This window comes from Tyto alba, unplaced genomic scaffold (genome assembly GCF_018691265.1).
Source record: "Tyto alba isolate M040663 unplaced genomic scaffold, T.alba_DEE_v4.0 Super-Scaffold_1000006, whole genome shotgun sequence".
NCBI classification, from domain to species: domain Eukaryota; kingdom Metazoa; phylum Chordata; class Aves; order Strigiformes; family Tytonidae; genus Tyto; species Tyto alba.
Genome location: NW_024881272.1, coordinates 3,547,525 through 3,565,480, shown reverse-complemented (window position 1 = coordinate 3,565,480; position 17,956 = coordinate 3,547,525). Strand labels below are relative to the sequence as shown.

General features: G+C 42.0%; 1 protein-coding gene across 5 annotated transcripts in view; it reads left to right on the top strand.

Moving 5' to 3' along the window:
• RGL1 (ral guanine nucleotide dissociation stimulator like 1) overlaps positions 1 to 17,956 on the top strand; it is a 110,559-nt gene that overhangs the window by 22,211 nt on the left and 70,392 nt on the right. For 3 of the 5 annotated variants that reach the window (XM_042784098.1, XM_042784094.1, XM_042784118.1), the window contains exons 2-3: positions 1,676 to 1,780; positions 13,287 to 13,397. In XM_042784098.1, the coding sequence (XP_042640032.1) occupies positions 1,676 to 1,780; positions 13,287 to 13,397 (216 nt within the window). Of the gene's footprint in view, positions 1 to 74; positions 92 to 1,675; positions 1,781 to 12,156; positions 12,292 to 13,286; positions 13,398 to 17,956 lie in introns of those variants that run through there. The other 2 variants (XM_042784120.1, XM_042784100.1) reach the window with 2 other exon arrangements.

Here is a 17,956-nt window from a genome sequence, read left to right as displayed (position 1 = left end):
GGGAACTCTCAAAACACGAGCAGTTGCCTGTCATTGTCTAGAGTCTCAAGCACATGTGGACTTCCATCCCCTTCCTGTCTTTTGTTTCTGGGTTGGTAATGTTGTCTTTAAATAAGTTCAAATAAAAATAGATGTAATAGAGCTGGAAATAGAAACTAGTATCCTTAAACGAATGTCTTTGCTGTCTGAGCACGATGTGCCAATAATAATAAAGCAACGTAATCCCAGAGGGTACTGAAGTGTTTACAGCCCGTGGCTCTAATCCTGTCACCTTTCCCTTGCAAGTGAATCCACTAAAGTCACTTAGCGGCACTTTTTCAAGGAAGTGACATATGGACTACAGCAGCAGCCGAGTAGCGAGAGCACGAGTAGTAAGAGGGATTTCTCTTTAGCTGAGGATGCTGGGGCATACTGCTCCCAAAAGTTCACAGAACTTTTAATAGGTAGCAATCTAAATCTGTTCAAGTGGGTTGTACTCTCTTAATCTACATCAAAGTGGCATCAGTCAACATGACTGATGGCTATTGGATTCAATGGACCCACTGTATAATCTATTTTTGCATTGTAATACTGACTAGAGGTCACAGCTAGGGTTTATATCATCTTTTCCTGAAACATTTCCAAGTGGGTAGAAGTCTGTCCCAAAGAATGTAATGAAAATGAAAAAGCACAACATGGGTAGAGCGAACAATGGGAAGGATGTAGGGCAAAGTATGAAGGTAAATACTGGTGAGAGCGAGTATTTATAGATCACCAGTGATACACATCAATTGCAGGCTGTAAATCATTTAAGCTTTTATTAGTAAAAGAAATATTGCTTGTGTCTCACAGAATCTTTATGTCACTATTGTGAACTGCAGATGCATTCTTGGCATCAGAATAAAGGTGCATCTGAAAGCTGGATTTATCAGTTTGACATGGTTAGCAAGTGTATGTTGGCAGCATATAAAGAAAAAGAGTAGCAGTGAACTTCATCATTAGGAGTTTCTGGCAGGCATTGATCTGTGAGAAGAAGCATCAGTAGAGGTGAGCAGCTTCTAAGACATGAAAATAAGGAGAGTCAGAAGAGAGATCAAGTTCTGAGGGATCTTAAAAATTAATATTAAATAACTGAATGAGAAAGAAATTCTTAATGCTGCATTTTGACTAATCTGGAGAGTAGGAATATGGACTTTGGAAATCTCAGAGTTGCAATAGGTGGAAGACAGAGTCATAACAGCATAAAGGGAAAAATGTTGGAGCTGATTTATGCTGGTAAAAGCAGTTTTGCCTCCCCCAGAGAAGCAGGTCATTCCCAGAAACATGTTTAGTGCCCATTTTCTTAATCTAGACGTGGCCTGGTCAAGGAAGTGTTAGCGCTGCACTCATATATGCAGCATAGTCAAGAAGGAGAAGTAGATGTGCTGTCGAGGTTGCTGGTTTAGGCCACTGCAACTCTAGTATCAGAGAAAGTGGAAATTTAAGCGAGCGAGGAAGGGGGCTTGGCTGTGTGTAACCGTGCCATTGGTTGTGAGTGGCTGGCACTGCATCTAATGAGCACGGCTGAGTATCTTCCTCATCTGTGTAATGATCTGAGTCAATTGTTGTGTTTCACAAGAGAGAGAGTGAAACATAATGGACATTAAATATAGTGCTATCTGCATTTCAACACTGTCTTTCTGTTGTTTCCAAACAGATACGGAATTTCTCCTTCAGGGACGTGTTTTTTTGGGGATGTTGTAGAAGACAAAGGAACAACTCACCTGACAGACATGTGGAAAGTCCAGACCGCATGCAGCAGGCAAGCCACTAGTGTACAATCTGTTGTGTCTGACTGTGCGATATTTTAGAGATGGAGGATGTAAAAGCAAACAAACAGAAAAACTACTCAAAAAACCCCCAAGCCCCAGCCTCCCCAAACCTGGATTTTATTGCACTGCACTTGAAAGATATCCTTTTTAATTAATTGTTCAAGTGGTATGTATGATGAAAAAACATTACCTGGTTGCAGAGGGACCAGTATTTATATTTCTAAAGTTAATTGTTACATATTTGTTCACAATTCTCTTGTTCTTTGCTCCACCCTGCAAATCTAAACAGCACTCAAAAGAAAGATGTGGAGTAGGAGTCTGATTTAATGGTGCCTACTTGGCTCTGTAGCAGGGCTAAAAGACGGTAATAAAATCCTTGTAGGATTTACTGAAATCAGATAGAATGAATGTAGCATTCAAACAAGAAACCCATAGATAAGCTGAATTCTTGCTTCACTTCAATTATTTCCCTTTAAATCAAATGAGGAGAAGAAAAAAGATGACAACCCTGGCTTACTGTTGCTTGAGCACTGGGAAAAAGGTAGGGTCAGTAGCCCAAGCCAACTGGAAAATGAGATTCTTTCTCATGTCTTCGCTCCGAGCTGAATTGAAGCCTATGTTCTGTTTTCTGTTACGCTAGTGGGAATCCTTTGTTGGCTTGGATTAACAGCATTGTGATCTGAGACCAGAGAATCGCAGAGAGTGCCCATCTTACATGAACGCTTGAAAGGATTTGTTTTAGGTCTGGCTGAGAAATGTGTCCAAGGCGTTCAACGGTCTTCAGCATCCAGAATAGCTCTCTTATATGACTGGCACTCAGCAGGCTTCTTAAAATGGAGTCTAGGAATTTAGGAGTATTTTGAAATATATCCCACTCTAAAGGAGGACATAGTTTTCAAGTTTAGTATGGGTCATATAGAATAAAAAAGCAAATAAGATAGACTATGATAGTAATACAAGGATTTATGTTTAATTTATCCCTGTTATTTTAATGATCTCTTAGAGTTTGTGTCATGTTTGTGCACAACTTTCAGAAATGCCAAACTTTGTTTTGAGGTTCACAATTCACAAGATTGCTTTATGCAGATTTTCCTCATGTTTTAAGTCTAGGAGACGGAGTTACGTTCGAACATTTAAATTGTGATCTCTAACATATATAACGCCGCTGAAAACGTGATTACTAGGATTTGTTGAAGGAACAGCATTTAAACTGAAACTCTTCATTTACTCTTTCTGGAAACTATGTATGCATGAAATGAATGAGTCAAACTTAAGACATGCCATCTGATTATAACTCAGTGGGTGGGAGGGACAAAGTCCTTGGGCTTTGAACTAGTTACATATAAATACAGAGCTAGCTGGCAAAGGTCTGATCAGAGGAACGGGAGGCCCCAGATAGAGTGGGAAGTACTCCCAGTATCCTAAATAATAGACACTCCAATATAATCATGAAAACCCAGAGTCCTCTGGGGAGTGCTTGGGTTAAAGGATACCAGAGTGATACGGATTTCTAGGGGAGGAAATATTGCTTTTTTAAGAGGAAAAATGGAAAAGACTCTAGAGTGAAAATTAAGGAGATGAAAATCCTCACAGTCAACAGAGATTTATACTGTTTAGGTATACTGTAACAGGGCCATAAAAGGCACATGTGCAGTATATCTGTAACCAAAGGAAAACGAAACAGAGCAGAAGGGAAAAAGAAAGTTATGTTTGTAAATGGGAAGTTCTGAGAGCCCATTTAATCTAACAGTGACATTGCTTGTTCTGGAAACCGAAGCTTGCTAGAAAAGAACATGAACTACAGCAAGTAATTTGGGGATGAGGGGGAGGATTGAGTACCAAACTTGCCAATAATATAAATAACAAATTTATAAATGTGTTGAAAGTAAGAAGCTTCTGATGGAGAATCAGCCTGTTTATTGAGATGAGAGATCAGTTAGGGAAAACTAGAATTTTGCTAAATCAACTCAATATGTGTTTGTGCCATGGCCAATTTAATTATTAAACCTTAAGTGCAAAAAAAGAGATTTGAAACACAGAGGAGGCAGTCTTGAGTGACACCTGTGTGTAAGAGCCATTTGATTCACAAATCAGGAAAGGGGTTTTTTTTCCTTAATTCAGCTGATGCAAACAAAATGACCCATTTATATGACAGTGTCCATAGCATGTTTTTTCTTATGTTTGTTGGACTTATTTTATGATGTTGCCTAGGAGCTGTGGCAGAAAACATGACTGATGACACTAAATGGAAGTGTGTATGTATGTGTGTGTAAAAGATGGGGAAATCGGTCCTTTCCTTGAAAAAGGAAGAACTTGGTGAACTCATCTCCCTGTCTTCTCCTTTAGATCCACTGCTTGCCTATTCCTCAGTGAAGCAATAGGATTATAAAGGAATGTGGACCCCATTGTTTACAAACAGAGGGGTTCCAACAGCATAAGCAACTTTCACTTTGCTAATGCCCCGCTATCCCCCAAGACAGCCTTGTTTCAAGCACTGTGCAGTGTCTGAATGCTTCAGTCACTGCCTCTTCAGGCCTAAACCCTTGACCTGTTATAGCTATTTTGTACCATCTTAGTTACAAGGAAATTATTGAGTGGCATTACCATGTGACATTGTATTTATTGTTTGCTTGTGGGTTTTTTTTGAGATATTATTGAATTATCATGAAAGGGTAGTAAACTCATGCAACCCACAGGCAGTTCAGATATAACTCCATGCCTAAACTTTCAGCTGAGCAAGATGTGGGCTGTGCTGGTGCGGGATCTGCCACAGGATCCAAATCTCGATCTGGCTGAAGTCACCAGGATGTCCTGGAGCTCTGCTGTGTGCCAAAGGCCAGCCCCCTTAAACCTTGGATGGGAGGACAGATGGGGAAGCACTGTCCTCTTCAACCTCAAATGCTTCTGGAGATCTCCCTTTTTGCTGTTTTTCATGCATCTTGTGACATGAAAATTTTGGTATGAAGCTTAAAGGTTTAGGGATTTTGGTCTGCTCTTTTATGGCGCTGTTATTTTTGTCACTGTTCTTATAGGTATATAATGCTCGCTGGATATATTAGCCTTCTCTTTTCAGTCTCCCATAACTTTTTGTTGGAGAAGGGAGTAATAATTTTTATTAGCTTTGCGTAGGCACGGGGGTTGATTCTGGTCTCACAACAATGTAAATTGGGAGAAATGGAATTGACGTCAGGAGAACTACCCACAGTCAATTTTGTAATTGAGCAATACCTTTTTATACGATTAAAGTATTTATTCTCTGCAGAAAGTTTTAAAATTGTTCAAATGAGGCCCTTGGACTCTGCTCAAAGGTGAATTTTTTGGAAAGTTTGAATGAAAACGTTTCATCCATGTGTAAGGATGAGGGAAGTGGAAAACTGTTTTTCCCTTCCATAAAGACTTTTTGCTGCCTTCTTTTCAACAGCTCTGCAGCATGAGTAGCTGAGGCCTGTGAGCTAAAATCTGGCATTGAAATAGCTGTAACTATGAAGTGTCTTAGTTTTGGCTTTGATTTGACTGAGTTACAACCTTTAGAAAACCATGTACTCAGCATGCACTTCACAGATTTGTTTCTTCCTTCAAATCTTGTGAAGAGTGCAGTCAAGAGGATTTGCTGTGAACACCTGAGTAGCTATAGAGCACGAAACTAGAGAAAGATATTGCTTTGAAGCAGCAGGAACACGTGAGGCTGGAAAAGGAACAGAAGACCTCGTAAAGAGCTTATGGCCTAAGAAAAGTTTCTGGGTGTTTTGCAAAATGTGCAACTGAGACCCATGTTCCTAGGAGCTGTTGTCTCTGATCCTACAGGTCATTTCCAAAGAACCAAGAGAGCTTTCTGCGGAGTGAGCAGGGGATAGCTATAAGACCAGACTCTGAGGTACACTGGCACTACTTACACTCCTCTTGAGTGAAAAGGCTCAGGGGACAGGGAGTAAAACACACGGTTGTTTCTCCCTATGATGTTGCAGGTAGTGCAGTTTACCAGTGATGTGACCATGGTTTTGCAAGCAGCATTGCTTTGAAGTCTTAACAAATGGAAGTCTAAGGACTTGCTGTTCAAGCAGGAGATATGCCACCGAGATCTGAGATTGTACAAAAGCATGCCATATCCTATTGGACAGAATAGTTTGTGAAACAGTGCTTGCCTATCTAATTGCAATCACATGTGAAATGAGAGGTCAAGGGGAGGCTGGATGTGCTTCCTTAACGACATAATTTTTTGACTTAGCATTGTTAATTATGCAGCCTTATGAATCATTAATTTAGTTCTATGTACAGGAGCTCTTCTGCATTTCCTCTGGCATTTTATAATGAAGTTGGTTAATATTTCCAATTACTCGAAGGCATCTATTTAGTTCTAGTGTCAGCGAAGACAGATTATGATGAACTTGTGCATCTGGTTCTTTGTTGAGCTGCTACCGCATTGTCACATCTTTCAATGCTGTTCAGAGTGAGCGGGGAACACTGTTTTCCCCTTTTTGCACAGGAGTAAGGACTGCAGAGGTTGCAGAGCGTGGAAGATCAGACATACAGCGTGTAATGTAATGTAATTCTTTTGCTTTGATTAGTTAGTGGTTTGAAATTCAAATTTAATGTTTGATCTCAACAATTTTTCTTACTGGATGACACGTAGTGACAGTGCATCTCATTCATTTAAAGAATATAAATATCCAAGTGAATTTATTTCCAACTGAGGAATATGGAGGAGCTGGCTCCCCTCTGTTCCCCTCTATCTCAGCATGCAGCATGTGCAAAGTGTTACCCCTGCCCTGATGAAAATGATTGCCTGAGGTATGTGCCTGTGGGGGACTTTGTGCTGTAAAGGACCTTCAGTGTAGGTGAGATTGTAGCACACCGAATGCTAAGCAGATCTAAAGCACACCTTGACAAACTAATTGTGTAATTGAGTGAAGAGCAGGAGCTCAGGTGTGCACAATGTGAAGGAATACTACCAGGTGATTTTCACATGGTAACTGTGATAAAGAGCTCTCTGTAGCCAAGCTATAGGTCAGAGTCTACGGTCACTGAAACACAATATGAAACTGATTTGTGCTCACATTTCTATAGTCTCTACATCCTGTAGCTTTTGTGGCTCATCTGCATTTGATTTTTTTTTTTTTTTTAATAGTTTCAACCTCAGGAACTCTTGTCCTTAGCACCTGTTAGTTATCAAATTGAGGGCATATGCCATAAATGGAAAGCAAGAACTAAATGTGATTATAACGAAACCAGACAAATAATAATTAATGAGATAGTCTTAATAGAAACAGTATTTCTTTTCTTTTCTGGACGTGCACCACCAATGCATCATCCATTTCAGGGATGTCTCTTTGGACAGGCTTTCTAGAAAATGTCTAGCATATCCAACATGCAAACAGTTCTAGCCCCTGGCACAATCAAGCACCAGGCAGTAGGAAACTGCTTGAGCTGGCACTGCCATTGAAAGTAACATCTTGAAGCCATGGCCTAACTTACATTTTTTTTTTTTTTTGTAATGAAAGGAGTATCTTCCCTTCTTTGGAAAAAAATAAGGAGACAGTTGTGTGTTTTCCTTTCCCATCTCCCACTGAGCACCCTTTCCCAACGAAGCTAATTTGCACGCAGCTCACTGGTACCTGGCTCCTTTCCTTTTAGGCTGCGTGATGCCTTTCTCTCCTGGAGAAGCTGTCTGGGACAATTCTTACATCACCTGATTGTTTTGTCCTTTTCCTTTTCTCTCCTGAATATTTTCCTTATTTGGGTATCTGCCTTCTGTTTCCTCTTCTCCTTCTGCTAGGCCCCTAGCAGAGGCAGTAAGGCTAGCTGTTCTTTATTTCCAGCTGGTTTATAGGTCTTTTGCTTTGTCTTCTCATGAAAGTGTCTGCATGCCAGCTGTAGCAAAAGCTGAAAACAAGGAAAAATCATCACTCTGTGACTAACTTATTTCTCTGTGGACAGTCGGCAAGTTCTTGTTGGGCTGTAAGTGGTCAATGATCTGTAGTTTGAGAGCTTTCCAGACCTCAAAGTATTTTCTGATATAACATTTCACTGTGAGAAGTGTAAGGTTGCATTCACAAGTGGATTTGTATTTCTTTCTTGTTGCGAGGGGGAGGGAATACATGCTCAGATGTATTAGAGGAACAATTCTGATTCAGTAGAAAGGGCAGGCGCAGAGCTTGATTATGGCAGGAATGTAGCTATTGCACGTGAACATGATTTGGAAAGAACCAAATATTTAACACAACGTTAACCATGAGTGTGGTTCATCGGTATAGACTGATTTCGTGATTAAGGTCTGTTAAAAGAGCAAACCAGCAGTTCTACTAAACCGAGTTGCAGACTGTTCTTATTCTTCGTGCTTCCTTCAGTCCTTGAAATCTTTTCAGAACATCTTTTAGATTAATCAGAGCCTGCCTTGTCTTCATGTTTTCCTGTGCATTCTGATCCTGTCTCTTGGTCTCAAATAAGTGGTTGAACACTACATAACGGTCTTAGAATGCAACTAAATGGAAGTTAAACTGTTACATATGTTTTTCCTCCTTTCCAATATTAAATAATCATTATTTGAATATAAGGCAGATTTTTAGGAGCCTAGACTGAGCATAATCCTTTCTCTCTAAAAGATCAAATAAACACATGTATGTTATGTATACATACACAGACATGCATGTTTTGGTAAAAGTTAATGACAGGAGTTGGAGATAAAATGGGTCCTGTTAAATTTTTAGGCAGTACAGACTGTTGCATTCACTTTGAAAGATTCTACCTTTCCGAGGGAAATTTCTTGTATTCTGTGTAACAACGTTGTTGTAGCTATGAGATCTGATGATGGAAATACAGATGAGGTTTGTTGGAAGAGGTAGCATATTTAAATTGATCGCTTTGTTTAGCTGGAAAGCAAGTAAATACTGTGGCATAAGAAAGGCACACTATGTTGGAAAATGCTATCCCATCCCCTGTCAGCTGCTTCAATGAAGAAACCACCCCAACCTACAAATATCCCTTTCCCAAGTGAGACAGTTATCAATAGAATCCAGACTTCCAAGGAACTAGAAAACTGCAAATCCTAGAATTGGCAGAGGATTTGGGTAAACAGTTTTTCACTGAAAATCTGTTGTAAATGTGATTGCTGGGCTTTTTGCAATGCAATGTTTGATGTAATGCTTGTGGGGAGAAGATTCAGTCCCATGGAGGGTTGAACCTGCAATTCATTTTGAGTTCAGGATTTAGGCTCCAGTTCATTAAAGAATCTTAAGAGTTTAGTTTCTTTGATGTGAGCGTTTTAAGCTCATGCTGAAGTAGCGCTACTGCTTACATGCTTTTCTGAGCTGGCATACTAGGTAAGGGCTAAAGAAAGATGAAATTAATTTGTCAGACTAAGTTGCACTGTGAATTGCCCTGGCCATCTTGCAGTTTTCTTCTTGCAGCTAGTTAATGGAAACAGTTTCTAGAAACTTAATCATGTAAACTAATTTAAGGGATCAGTAAACAAATAACTAGATTAAGAGTTCGATCAAGTAAATACTGAAGATTTCTACAAAAGATGGACTATTTTAATATTGGGTTGGGATTTTTTTGCCTCATCCTTAAAGAGCAATAACGCTTAGCATAGACAATGAAATTTTCTTTCAGCTGATACTTCCTTTCCAGATCAGCTGACTGAGGACACTGCAGAACCACATATCCTATTGTAAATGTATCATCTTCAAGACTCACTCAGAAATCTGTTGAGCTGGGAAATAGCTGCCTCTTGAGTATACCTGCCTTCAAAAGTGCATTTAGCCCCCGTGACAGCAGAGGGTGGATGATGCTGGAAAAAGCCAGATGGTAAAAATTTGCCATCTCCGGTGGATGTTGGCGGAGCTGAGATCTAGGGGTAAAGATTAGCATTGGTGTGTGATTTAGACTGTATGAGACTTCAGCTTAAAATCTGGAAGAGTGTAGGTGGCTCTTGTTCTTGTAAAATACACACCTGTTGCCATATAGACCTCATCACCTCGGCTAAAATTTCTGTCTCCCCTCCCCGCCACGCATGCCATCGTGCGTGTTGCAGGTTCTTGTTCCGCAGCCCAGGCGTGACCACATGCTGGGGTGCAGTTTATATGGTATCTTGTTTGTGCAGTCCTTGCAGGCTGTTAGGATGAGAGACAATGTGCAAATTCAAAATACTGTCACAAAAGTAGGATGAAGTTTGATATACTACAGAAGTATATGTCTGATTATGCCCCACTGTATTAATTCAGTGCCATTTTCTTCTTGTTAAAGAAATAGCTAGGAATAACTGCCGTTTTTTGGTGACTGCCATCCAGAGTAATGGTAGTGGCACTAGTGTACTTACTGTGGCACCAGAACATCATACCACGATAAAGCTTTTATTTTGATAGAGAATAATTATTTGGCTTTGGTGTTATATTCCTTGTAGCTGGATATCCATTTTCATATGCTAACATATGTTTGTCCTGTTCAACAGCAATTTGTTCTGAAACTGCTTGCACACCTGCTGGGCTAGCTACATGAATTCAATGCAGATTCTGGTTTTTGCACCTAGAAGTTATTGTGGGGAAAACCAGTTTGCATTCAGAATGCTCTGTGTGGTTTTATAGGAGAAGCCAAGGGACTTTGGAAAATCTAGACTTTGATTGGTATGCTGCAATACGTTATTATTAATACAGATTATTAAAGTCTGTATCTGCCTCAGCATATTCTGGATAACTTCAGTATTGCACAAATAAACTAAATGCACAGCCTGGCAAACAATCAGATCAGTTCACCCGTGACAACACAATTCAATCTTGGTTTCGTAGCTTAAAATAATGTTCCTTGCTTTCATATGCTTCCTCATGTTAACAGCTGCAAGCGATAATAGTCTCTCTGAACCAGGACTGCTCCTGAGATAATTGGTGGTAACACTTGTGTATAAATATGTTAATATAGTGGCTGTTGATGCTGAGGTTCAGGAGATCTGAATGCTCTGGTTCAAGTCTTAGCAGCTTTCATTGACTTACACAGTCATTTGTGCATTCAACTCCTTTCTGCTTTCATTTATAAGCCCGAAAAGCCAGGTAACTAAGACAGCTCAATAGGCAATTTAAGTTAGTGTTTTTAAGGTGGCTTGAGATCCTCGTGTTGGCATGGCCATGTCTGCAGCTAGCGCTTGTACAGAGAAGATGGTTGTGGTTCAGACAGGCTTGTCTGTGAGCAAAGGACTCCCACAGAAGAAAAATAAAGATATTGTGGGTTTAGTCGATGTTAAAGAGGTAGGCGGGAAATATGATGGAGTATAATCTATTGATTGCAGATCAGTACAAGAAACTTTTCTTCTTGGATAGGAAGCAGCCATTCTCTTGAGGTGAGAGGTGAAAACAGGTTTCCCCCTCCCTCCAGTTTCCCATCCCCTTCCCTCCCCAAAGCAGGAGCTCAGCCCCGTTCCCCTCCCCATCTCTGCTCTGGGCTCCTCAGGGCTCCGCTGTTTCTCGCCGGCTTTTCATCTGCTGCTGCGCACCTGCCCCCCCCTGTCCCCTCGCTTTCCAGCTCCCTCTCGGGGGGAGGCTTTCCGCTGCCTGGCACACGGGGCTGGCTGCCCCGGCACAGCCTGGCTGGGGTGGGCAGGAGGAGGAGGAGGAGGAGGAGGAGGAGGAGGAGGAGGAGGAGGAGGAGGAAGGCCTTGTCTGAGCCGCCTGAATTGCCCGGTGGCGGGTGCTGGGCAGGCTCCGCACGCCTCTGCAGAGCCAGGCTGAGACAGCCGAGAGCAGCGCCGCTAGCGGCAGCGTTGGCGGTAACGTTTAATTTCCTTACTTTAAACTTGTAGAAATAAGTTTTTTTAAATTAAGCTTGGCTTACAGTTGCTGCCTTTTGATTTTTTGGTGGTTTGGTTGTGTTTTTTTTTTTTTTTTTTTTTTTTTTTTTTTTTCAGGTGGGGCGGTTGCATGTGTGTGTGTGTGTGTGTGTTTTGTTTTTTTTTTTTGTTTGTTTGTTTGGTTTTTTTTGTTTGTTTTTTTCCCTACAAGAGCCGTTCAAAGCCCGCCGGGAGCGGGGTCGGGACGTCCCCGCCCCGCAGCCCCCCGCGCTCCGCACCTGCCCCGGCCGCCGGTGCGCGGCTGCGGGAAGGCGGCGCTGCCTCCGCGCCCCATCCCCGCTGGGAACCGGGCACGGGCGCTCCGCACCTCGTCCCTCTCTCCCCAGCGGCGCCGGGGCCGGATGAACACCCCCCACCCCCCCCCGCCCCGCCCCGCGGAGACTCCGCGCAGGGGGGACTGAATCCGCCGGAACTTTCCAGCCGGGGGCTGCGGGCGGTAAACAGGGAGCCCCTCAGCGGGGCCGGGGCCGGGGCCGGGGCCGGGGCCGGGCCGAGGCGGGGCCTGGCGCGGCCGCCCGCCCTCCCGCGCCGCGGAGCCGAGGGGCCGCCCGGCCCGGCCCGGCCCGCGGCGGCCGCTGACAGGGCGGAGCGGCGGCGGGCAGCGGCGGCGTGCCCCGTCGAGGCGCCCGGGAAGGCGTCGAGAATGAAATGGCTGTGGAAAGTGAAACGGTAAAGCGGGTGTCCCGTCCGTCGTGTCGTCCCCCCCCAATCCCCTCCGACCCTTCCCCTGCCCGCGGGGGTGGCCGGGCTCCCCGCAGCCGCGCTGGAAACGCTGCGCGCCTCCCCGCTCTCCCTCGCTCCCAGGGATGCTCGTCTGCAGGGCTCCCCTGCGCCGGGGTGCCGGGCACGGCGGGGGGCAGCGGGGGGCTCCGGAGAGGCGAGTTAGTCACCCCCCGGAGGAACGGGGGGTGCGCGGCTGCTGCCCGCGCTGCTTGCGCTCTGCTGTACCGGGAATAATCTGGGAAATGAGGAGTCGTCGCAGCGCAGGTTCGGTTCAAGTTTGGAAGACGTTGCACTCTTTTTTTTTTTTTTTTTAATCCACTTTCTTTTATTTGTGAGTTTTAAAGCCTCGACTCCATAAAGTTTTTTTTCATAGCTTGAAATAATAGGTTTTGGAAAGGCAAACCACAAGCGCTTTAGATCCCGCCTGTCAAAAGAAATAAGGGATTGCTGTGTTTTAAATGCTTGTTAGCTTCAGAGTTTAAAGGCTGTCTGCCTAAGTAATTCAACAGTTTTAAAAAGTGCAATTCCTTCCATAAATGAAGGGCCAAAGAGATTAATTGCTGTAGAAAAGGGGGAGGGAGAGGGAAGAGAAGACTGCTAATCAAAACCAAACTATTTCCTTAGAAAAGACTTCATACAAGTATTTAAAATATGTGCTAGTCTAGGAAAAATACTTAAATGGAAAGTCAGGGTATCTTGATACCACAGGAAAGGACAGCTTGCCAAGAATATCTCCAGTGTTCCCTCAATCTAAAAGTATCCCGTATTGCTTTGATTGTTGTATTTACTTTGTGCAGCTCATCTTCTACCCTCAGCTCTGTATGAAGCAGTAGAGCACCTGGTATAGCTTGTGGTTAGCAGAAGAGTGAAAATGTTCTTTTCTCTCTCTTTTTTTTTTTTTTTTTTTTTTTTTTTTTTTTTGTTTCTTTTGCGCCTGTCAGAGCACAATTCAGGACTGGGGTGAAGAGGCAGAAGAGGGAGCTGTTTACCATGTCACCCTGAAAAGAGTGCAGATTCATCAGGCTGCCAACAAAGGAGCAAGATGGCTAGGCGTAAGTAAAGCTGTCGCGGTGGCATTTTGGAAGGCTGCTCATGGACTTTGGAGCCTGCTCCGGGGAGCTGAATTCCCCACGAAATGTTACGATATTAACTTTTAGCACTGACTGCTCTCGGTATTCAAAAAAACCAAAACACTGAAGTTGTCTGCCTGGGTTATTTGAAATAACTCTCTCCTTGTGTTGACTCTTCCTCTTTTCTTGACGTGTAAAAAAGATTTGACCAGTTGTGGCCATGGGTCAGATGATACTGAGTGCAGAAATAAGGATCTTAGCATATGGCCTGAGAAGTGGAACATTTAACAGTTATGTCAAACTGGGCTATGGCTTGTTTCTGATGTTAGGAACCTATCTCAGGTCTCCCAAATAAATAGTCATGGTATTTTGACTAATGAAGGTCTGCTGAAATTTAGCAGTAACTTCTTCAAAGCTTAATATAGGTTTGGGTCTTAGGTTCATATTGCTTTCTCGGCCAGATGAGAAATTAATTATCTGCATTTCTGCAAGAATTACAGCTCTGCACTGTTTTTCAAAGGTGTATTTCAAAGCATGAAAGCTTTAGTAGTAAGTAAAATGAGCTTAAATGCACACGCACTCAATTTGGCATGCTGCTGAGTGCTTCACCTTTGTCAGGCCAAGTCCCCAGCTGATATAAAATGTCCTCACTTCATTGGAATCAGTGGAGCTGTGGCAGTTTGAGCCAGATCTTCAGGAGGTGGCTATAACTTTTATATTATTTTGTTATGTTTATATATTTTGTTCAGGATCAAAGGCAATGATATGAGAACTTAGCTTGATGCAGTATCCAGGTTGGTACTTTAAAGACTTTAAAAACTGCCCTGAGATTTAGATCAAATATTTTTCTTGTGAACTTCCATGACATAAAGCAATATAGCAGTGCTGAAACCACAGTCAAGAAAGATGAGTAAATTCCGTCCTGCATACGGATAGTGCTTAGAATCTCCCCTTCCCATGTTTCCAAGAAGTACATAGAGTTCCAGTCAGAAAAGATAATTTAAAATCTGCTTCGAGAGGCAGATTTCCCACCTCTGCCTCCAATTTTTCCCAGGAAAAAATATTAGAAAGTATTTTTGAGCTCCTGTAAATTTTCCAGCTGGTAGTTTTGTGTAAGAGGTGGAAATCATTTTGAACATATCCATGTCCCATAAACATACTTTAGAAAAGTGGATTTATTATTATATTTTTTTTTTTTCCCCCCACTGTTTTGGCTATGTTGTTCCTTGTCTGTAGAAGGATTTTGCTGGGTCTCAGTCATATTCTCAAAGGAAGAGTGCATACGTGCTCCTGAGATCATCACCACAGCTGATGGTGCCGATCTTAATAGGAGGACAAGGGACTGCAAGGTCACGGGAGTGACTCTTAGCTTTCTGTGGCTAGTGTTAGCTTTTTTCAGGCCAGAATCGAGCCCTGTTTGTGGGGAAGGAGGCAGTGGGTCAGAAGTCTGCACCTGTTCCGGTCATATATTGGTGTCCTCAGCTTCCAGGCTGATGTCTTTCATGAGTATAAAATCTCATGCATATTATTTAAAAATATTTTTAAACATATGGGCTGTTTGTTTCCCTCAGGCTCTTCAGAACATAAAGTATTTTAAGCTCTTTTTGTGATCTTGTTTTATTAATGGCTTTACTGTGGTCCTAAAGTCAATAAATAGCCTCTAACCCAGAACATTATTTATGAATAGCCATCCCCACCCCCAGCAGTTTTGCCTTGAAAAGCATAATTGTCTCTTTTATAATTATCAAGTGACTTTTTTTTTTTTTTTAAATCTGGAGCTTATCAGGTTTTATGATGTTAATTTATTTTTCTATGTTTTGAAATCCATAGCACTAAATTAATAAGCTGTTGGATTTATCAGTGTTGGCCTTATTTTTTTGATGGTGGTCTAAGGCTTCGGTTGAAGATGCAAGGTCAACTGAGGAGTATGGGAACACCCTGCTTGTGCATCAGCAAGTATTGAGCCTTCCTTGTAACAAATGAAGTAATTTTGTTAGTAATTATATGCATGCCTGGATTTACTTTTTAAAAAGTTACTTTTTCAATGTCAGTTTGTGTGCTGTAAAGGTCTACCTGGCAGTTTGACCTTCTCCGAGGCACTGAGCTCCCGGTGGTTTGTTGGTGCAGGCCAAGTTCCTTGTGACTTGAGAAGCCCAAGTCTTCCAAAACCTGGATGTTGCATGTGGCTTTTAAATATTGTGTGGTATCAGAGCAGGGGCTTGATCCAGTGGTTCCAGGGTGGTTAGTTCTTGGTCATGCTGCGTTTGTAAAGTGATTTGGAGGCTTTTCAGCTGAAGTAAATTATTAGATCTATCTGAGAGAAATGCAGATCTAACTGAAAATTTCATAGAATCTGTGTTGAAAGGAATATAAAATGTTTTATTTATTCTGAGTGTGTTGGGATTTATTACTAATTCCTTTAATTACTGAAAAGCTTGAAATCTTTCTCAAATAAGTTCATTTACAGTACCCGTAAGTGAATGAACTTCTATGTCTCAAGAAGTCTAATAAGCGTTTCTTAAAATTCTCTGTCTCAGGAGCCCATTCGGGGTTCTTGGATGGTTGGCCCTGATATGAGAGAATGGTCTGTTTAAAAGCCAATCATAAGATTACAACTTAAGTACTGTAAACAGTTGCCTGATTAAATAGAGAAATTTCTTTCTTGTGTTTCAAATTTCTACAATTAATCAAAGAAAAAGACAAACAGGCTGTGACTTATGCAGTCATCAGCAGTTCCATAACTTTCAAAAGTGTGAAGCTTTTGTACAAACACCAAATTTCTTCTCTTTAAATTTAGTATTAGACATCAAAGGATGCCAATAATAGCTACTGGTTTTGTCACTAAATACTTAGTCACTAAATATTGAGCGAAGCTTAAGTCTTTAGGCACTACAGTATTATGAACTATTAAAAGCTCTAGCAGTAGCTCAGTATTGTGATAGATGCTGCACAAAAACACTATCATGACTAAAAAGAACTTACAGGCTAATTATCAAATGAGGCTTGTTTGTACACATATGTTTTCTCAGCCAGTGATTGGCACCCAAGCCAGTGGTATCAATTTTGCAACAGTGATTTTTCTCAAGCTACTTGTAGACATCAAGGCAATGGAGAGTCTTAACAAAAGTTCAGAAGTCGAATGTAACTTCCGGAGATGTTGAGAGATCATACCTCCGAAATGCAAGAGGTTCAACAAGAGAAAGCATGAAGGCATTTTTTTTGATAACAAAGTGGATTTTGATGTCTCCAGGATGGGCTTTGAGAGATCTCCAGGATCTTGAGAGAGGTGATGTGGAGATTAGGAACAAGCCATGAAGGCCATGGAAACTGAGATATGTGGCTTAACTTCTTTGTGAGAGAGAAAGATGGAGAGTAGAGATTTGTATAGATGGATGGCATGAAGGCCATGGAAACTGAGATTTGTATAGATGGATGGCGTGTCTAAAAGTGGGGATGAGGAGAATACTTTCTGCCCTAGGTGTTTGAGTGGATATTCAGTTCGTTTTGAGTGGCATTACATCAGGCTAGAGAGAAAAGCATATCGGTAACTGGAATAGAAGGTTTGAGAGCACAGCAAGGAATTTTAATCATGTGGCTCGAATGGGAAGGTTGTATTTTAAAACTATGACACAGAAAGAACCTGAAAAATGAGATTCAGCTTACCTCTGAGGATGCAAAGACAAACCTGTAAGGAGGCTGGTACCCTGTGGGTTGAGCAGGACGGTGCTATTGTCCATGAAGAAAAGACAACAAAGCGGTAAAGAGAGGTTAAAAGTTTACAGTTCTCTGGGTTTTTTTGATCTTGAACTGACGGCCAGGTACCCGTGAAATGAAACAGAGACGAGCTAATATACCAGTACCATAGCCATAGCAGATAAGAACAGTAAAGTGGTGGCTGTAAAAGTGTTTCAGCTGCTAAACACCTGCAGTTCTGTTGCCAGGAGCAATATGTTGGTGGAGTATGAATGGCATTGGAAGAGGTGAACAGTCAGTGATTTATTGTAAATAATAAACTGAAAAGTAAACAGTCAGTTGAAAGAGAAAGGAGAAGCAACAGGTAGAAAAGCAAGTGGAGAGATGGGGGGGAATGTTTAAGAGGTGAGAGACTGGAAGAGATTTTGGCTGGGTGAACGACGGGACTGTGGAAGGCAAAAGGTACAAGAGAGAGTGTATGATGTGGGGTGGGATCCACTGGACAAGCAAAAGAATTAGAGGACGACCACAGGAAAGGAACTTCTGCACTTGTCAAACGTCAGAAATAAAAGTTGTTCAAGGGGTCTTTTGCAAGGAGGAAAGAGGGCTGGAGAATTGGAGGAGCTGGGACTGCAGATGTGGAATGAGATTAAATTGAAATACTGAAATTGCTTAAATATGGAGTGGACAAAATTGGAGAAAGAAGGGACCTAAAAAAGGCCTTTCTAGTGAAGGTAATTGTCCTGGTTGTGGTGTTTGTGCCATATGCCTGTGGGTGTATACACTGAAGATGCACCATGGCTAGGGGCTAGCAGAATGGGCATTACAGTGGTAGAAAGAGAAAAGAA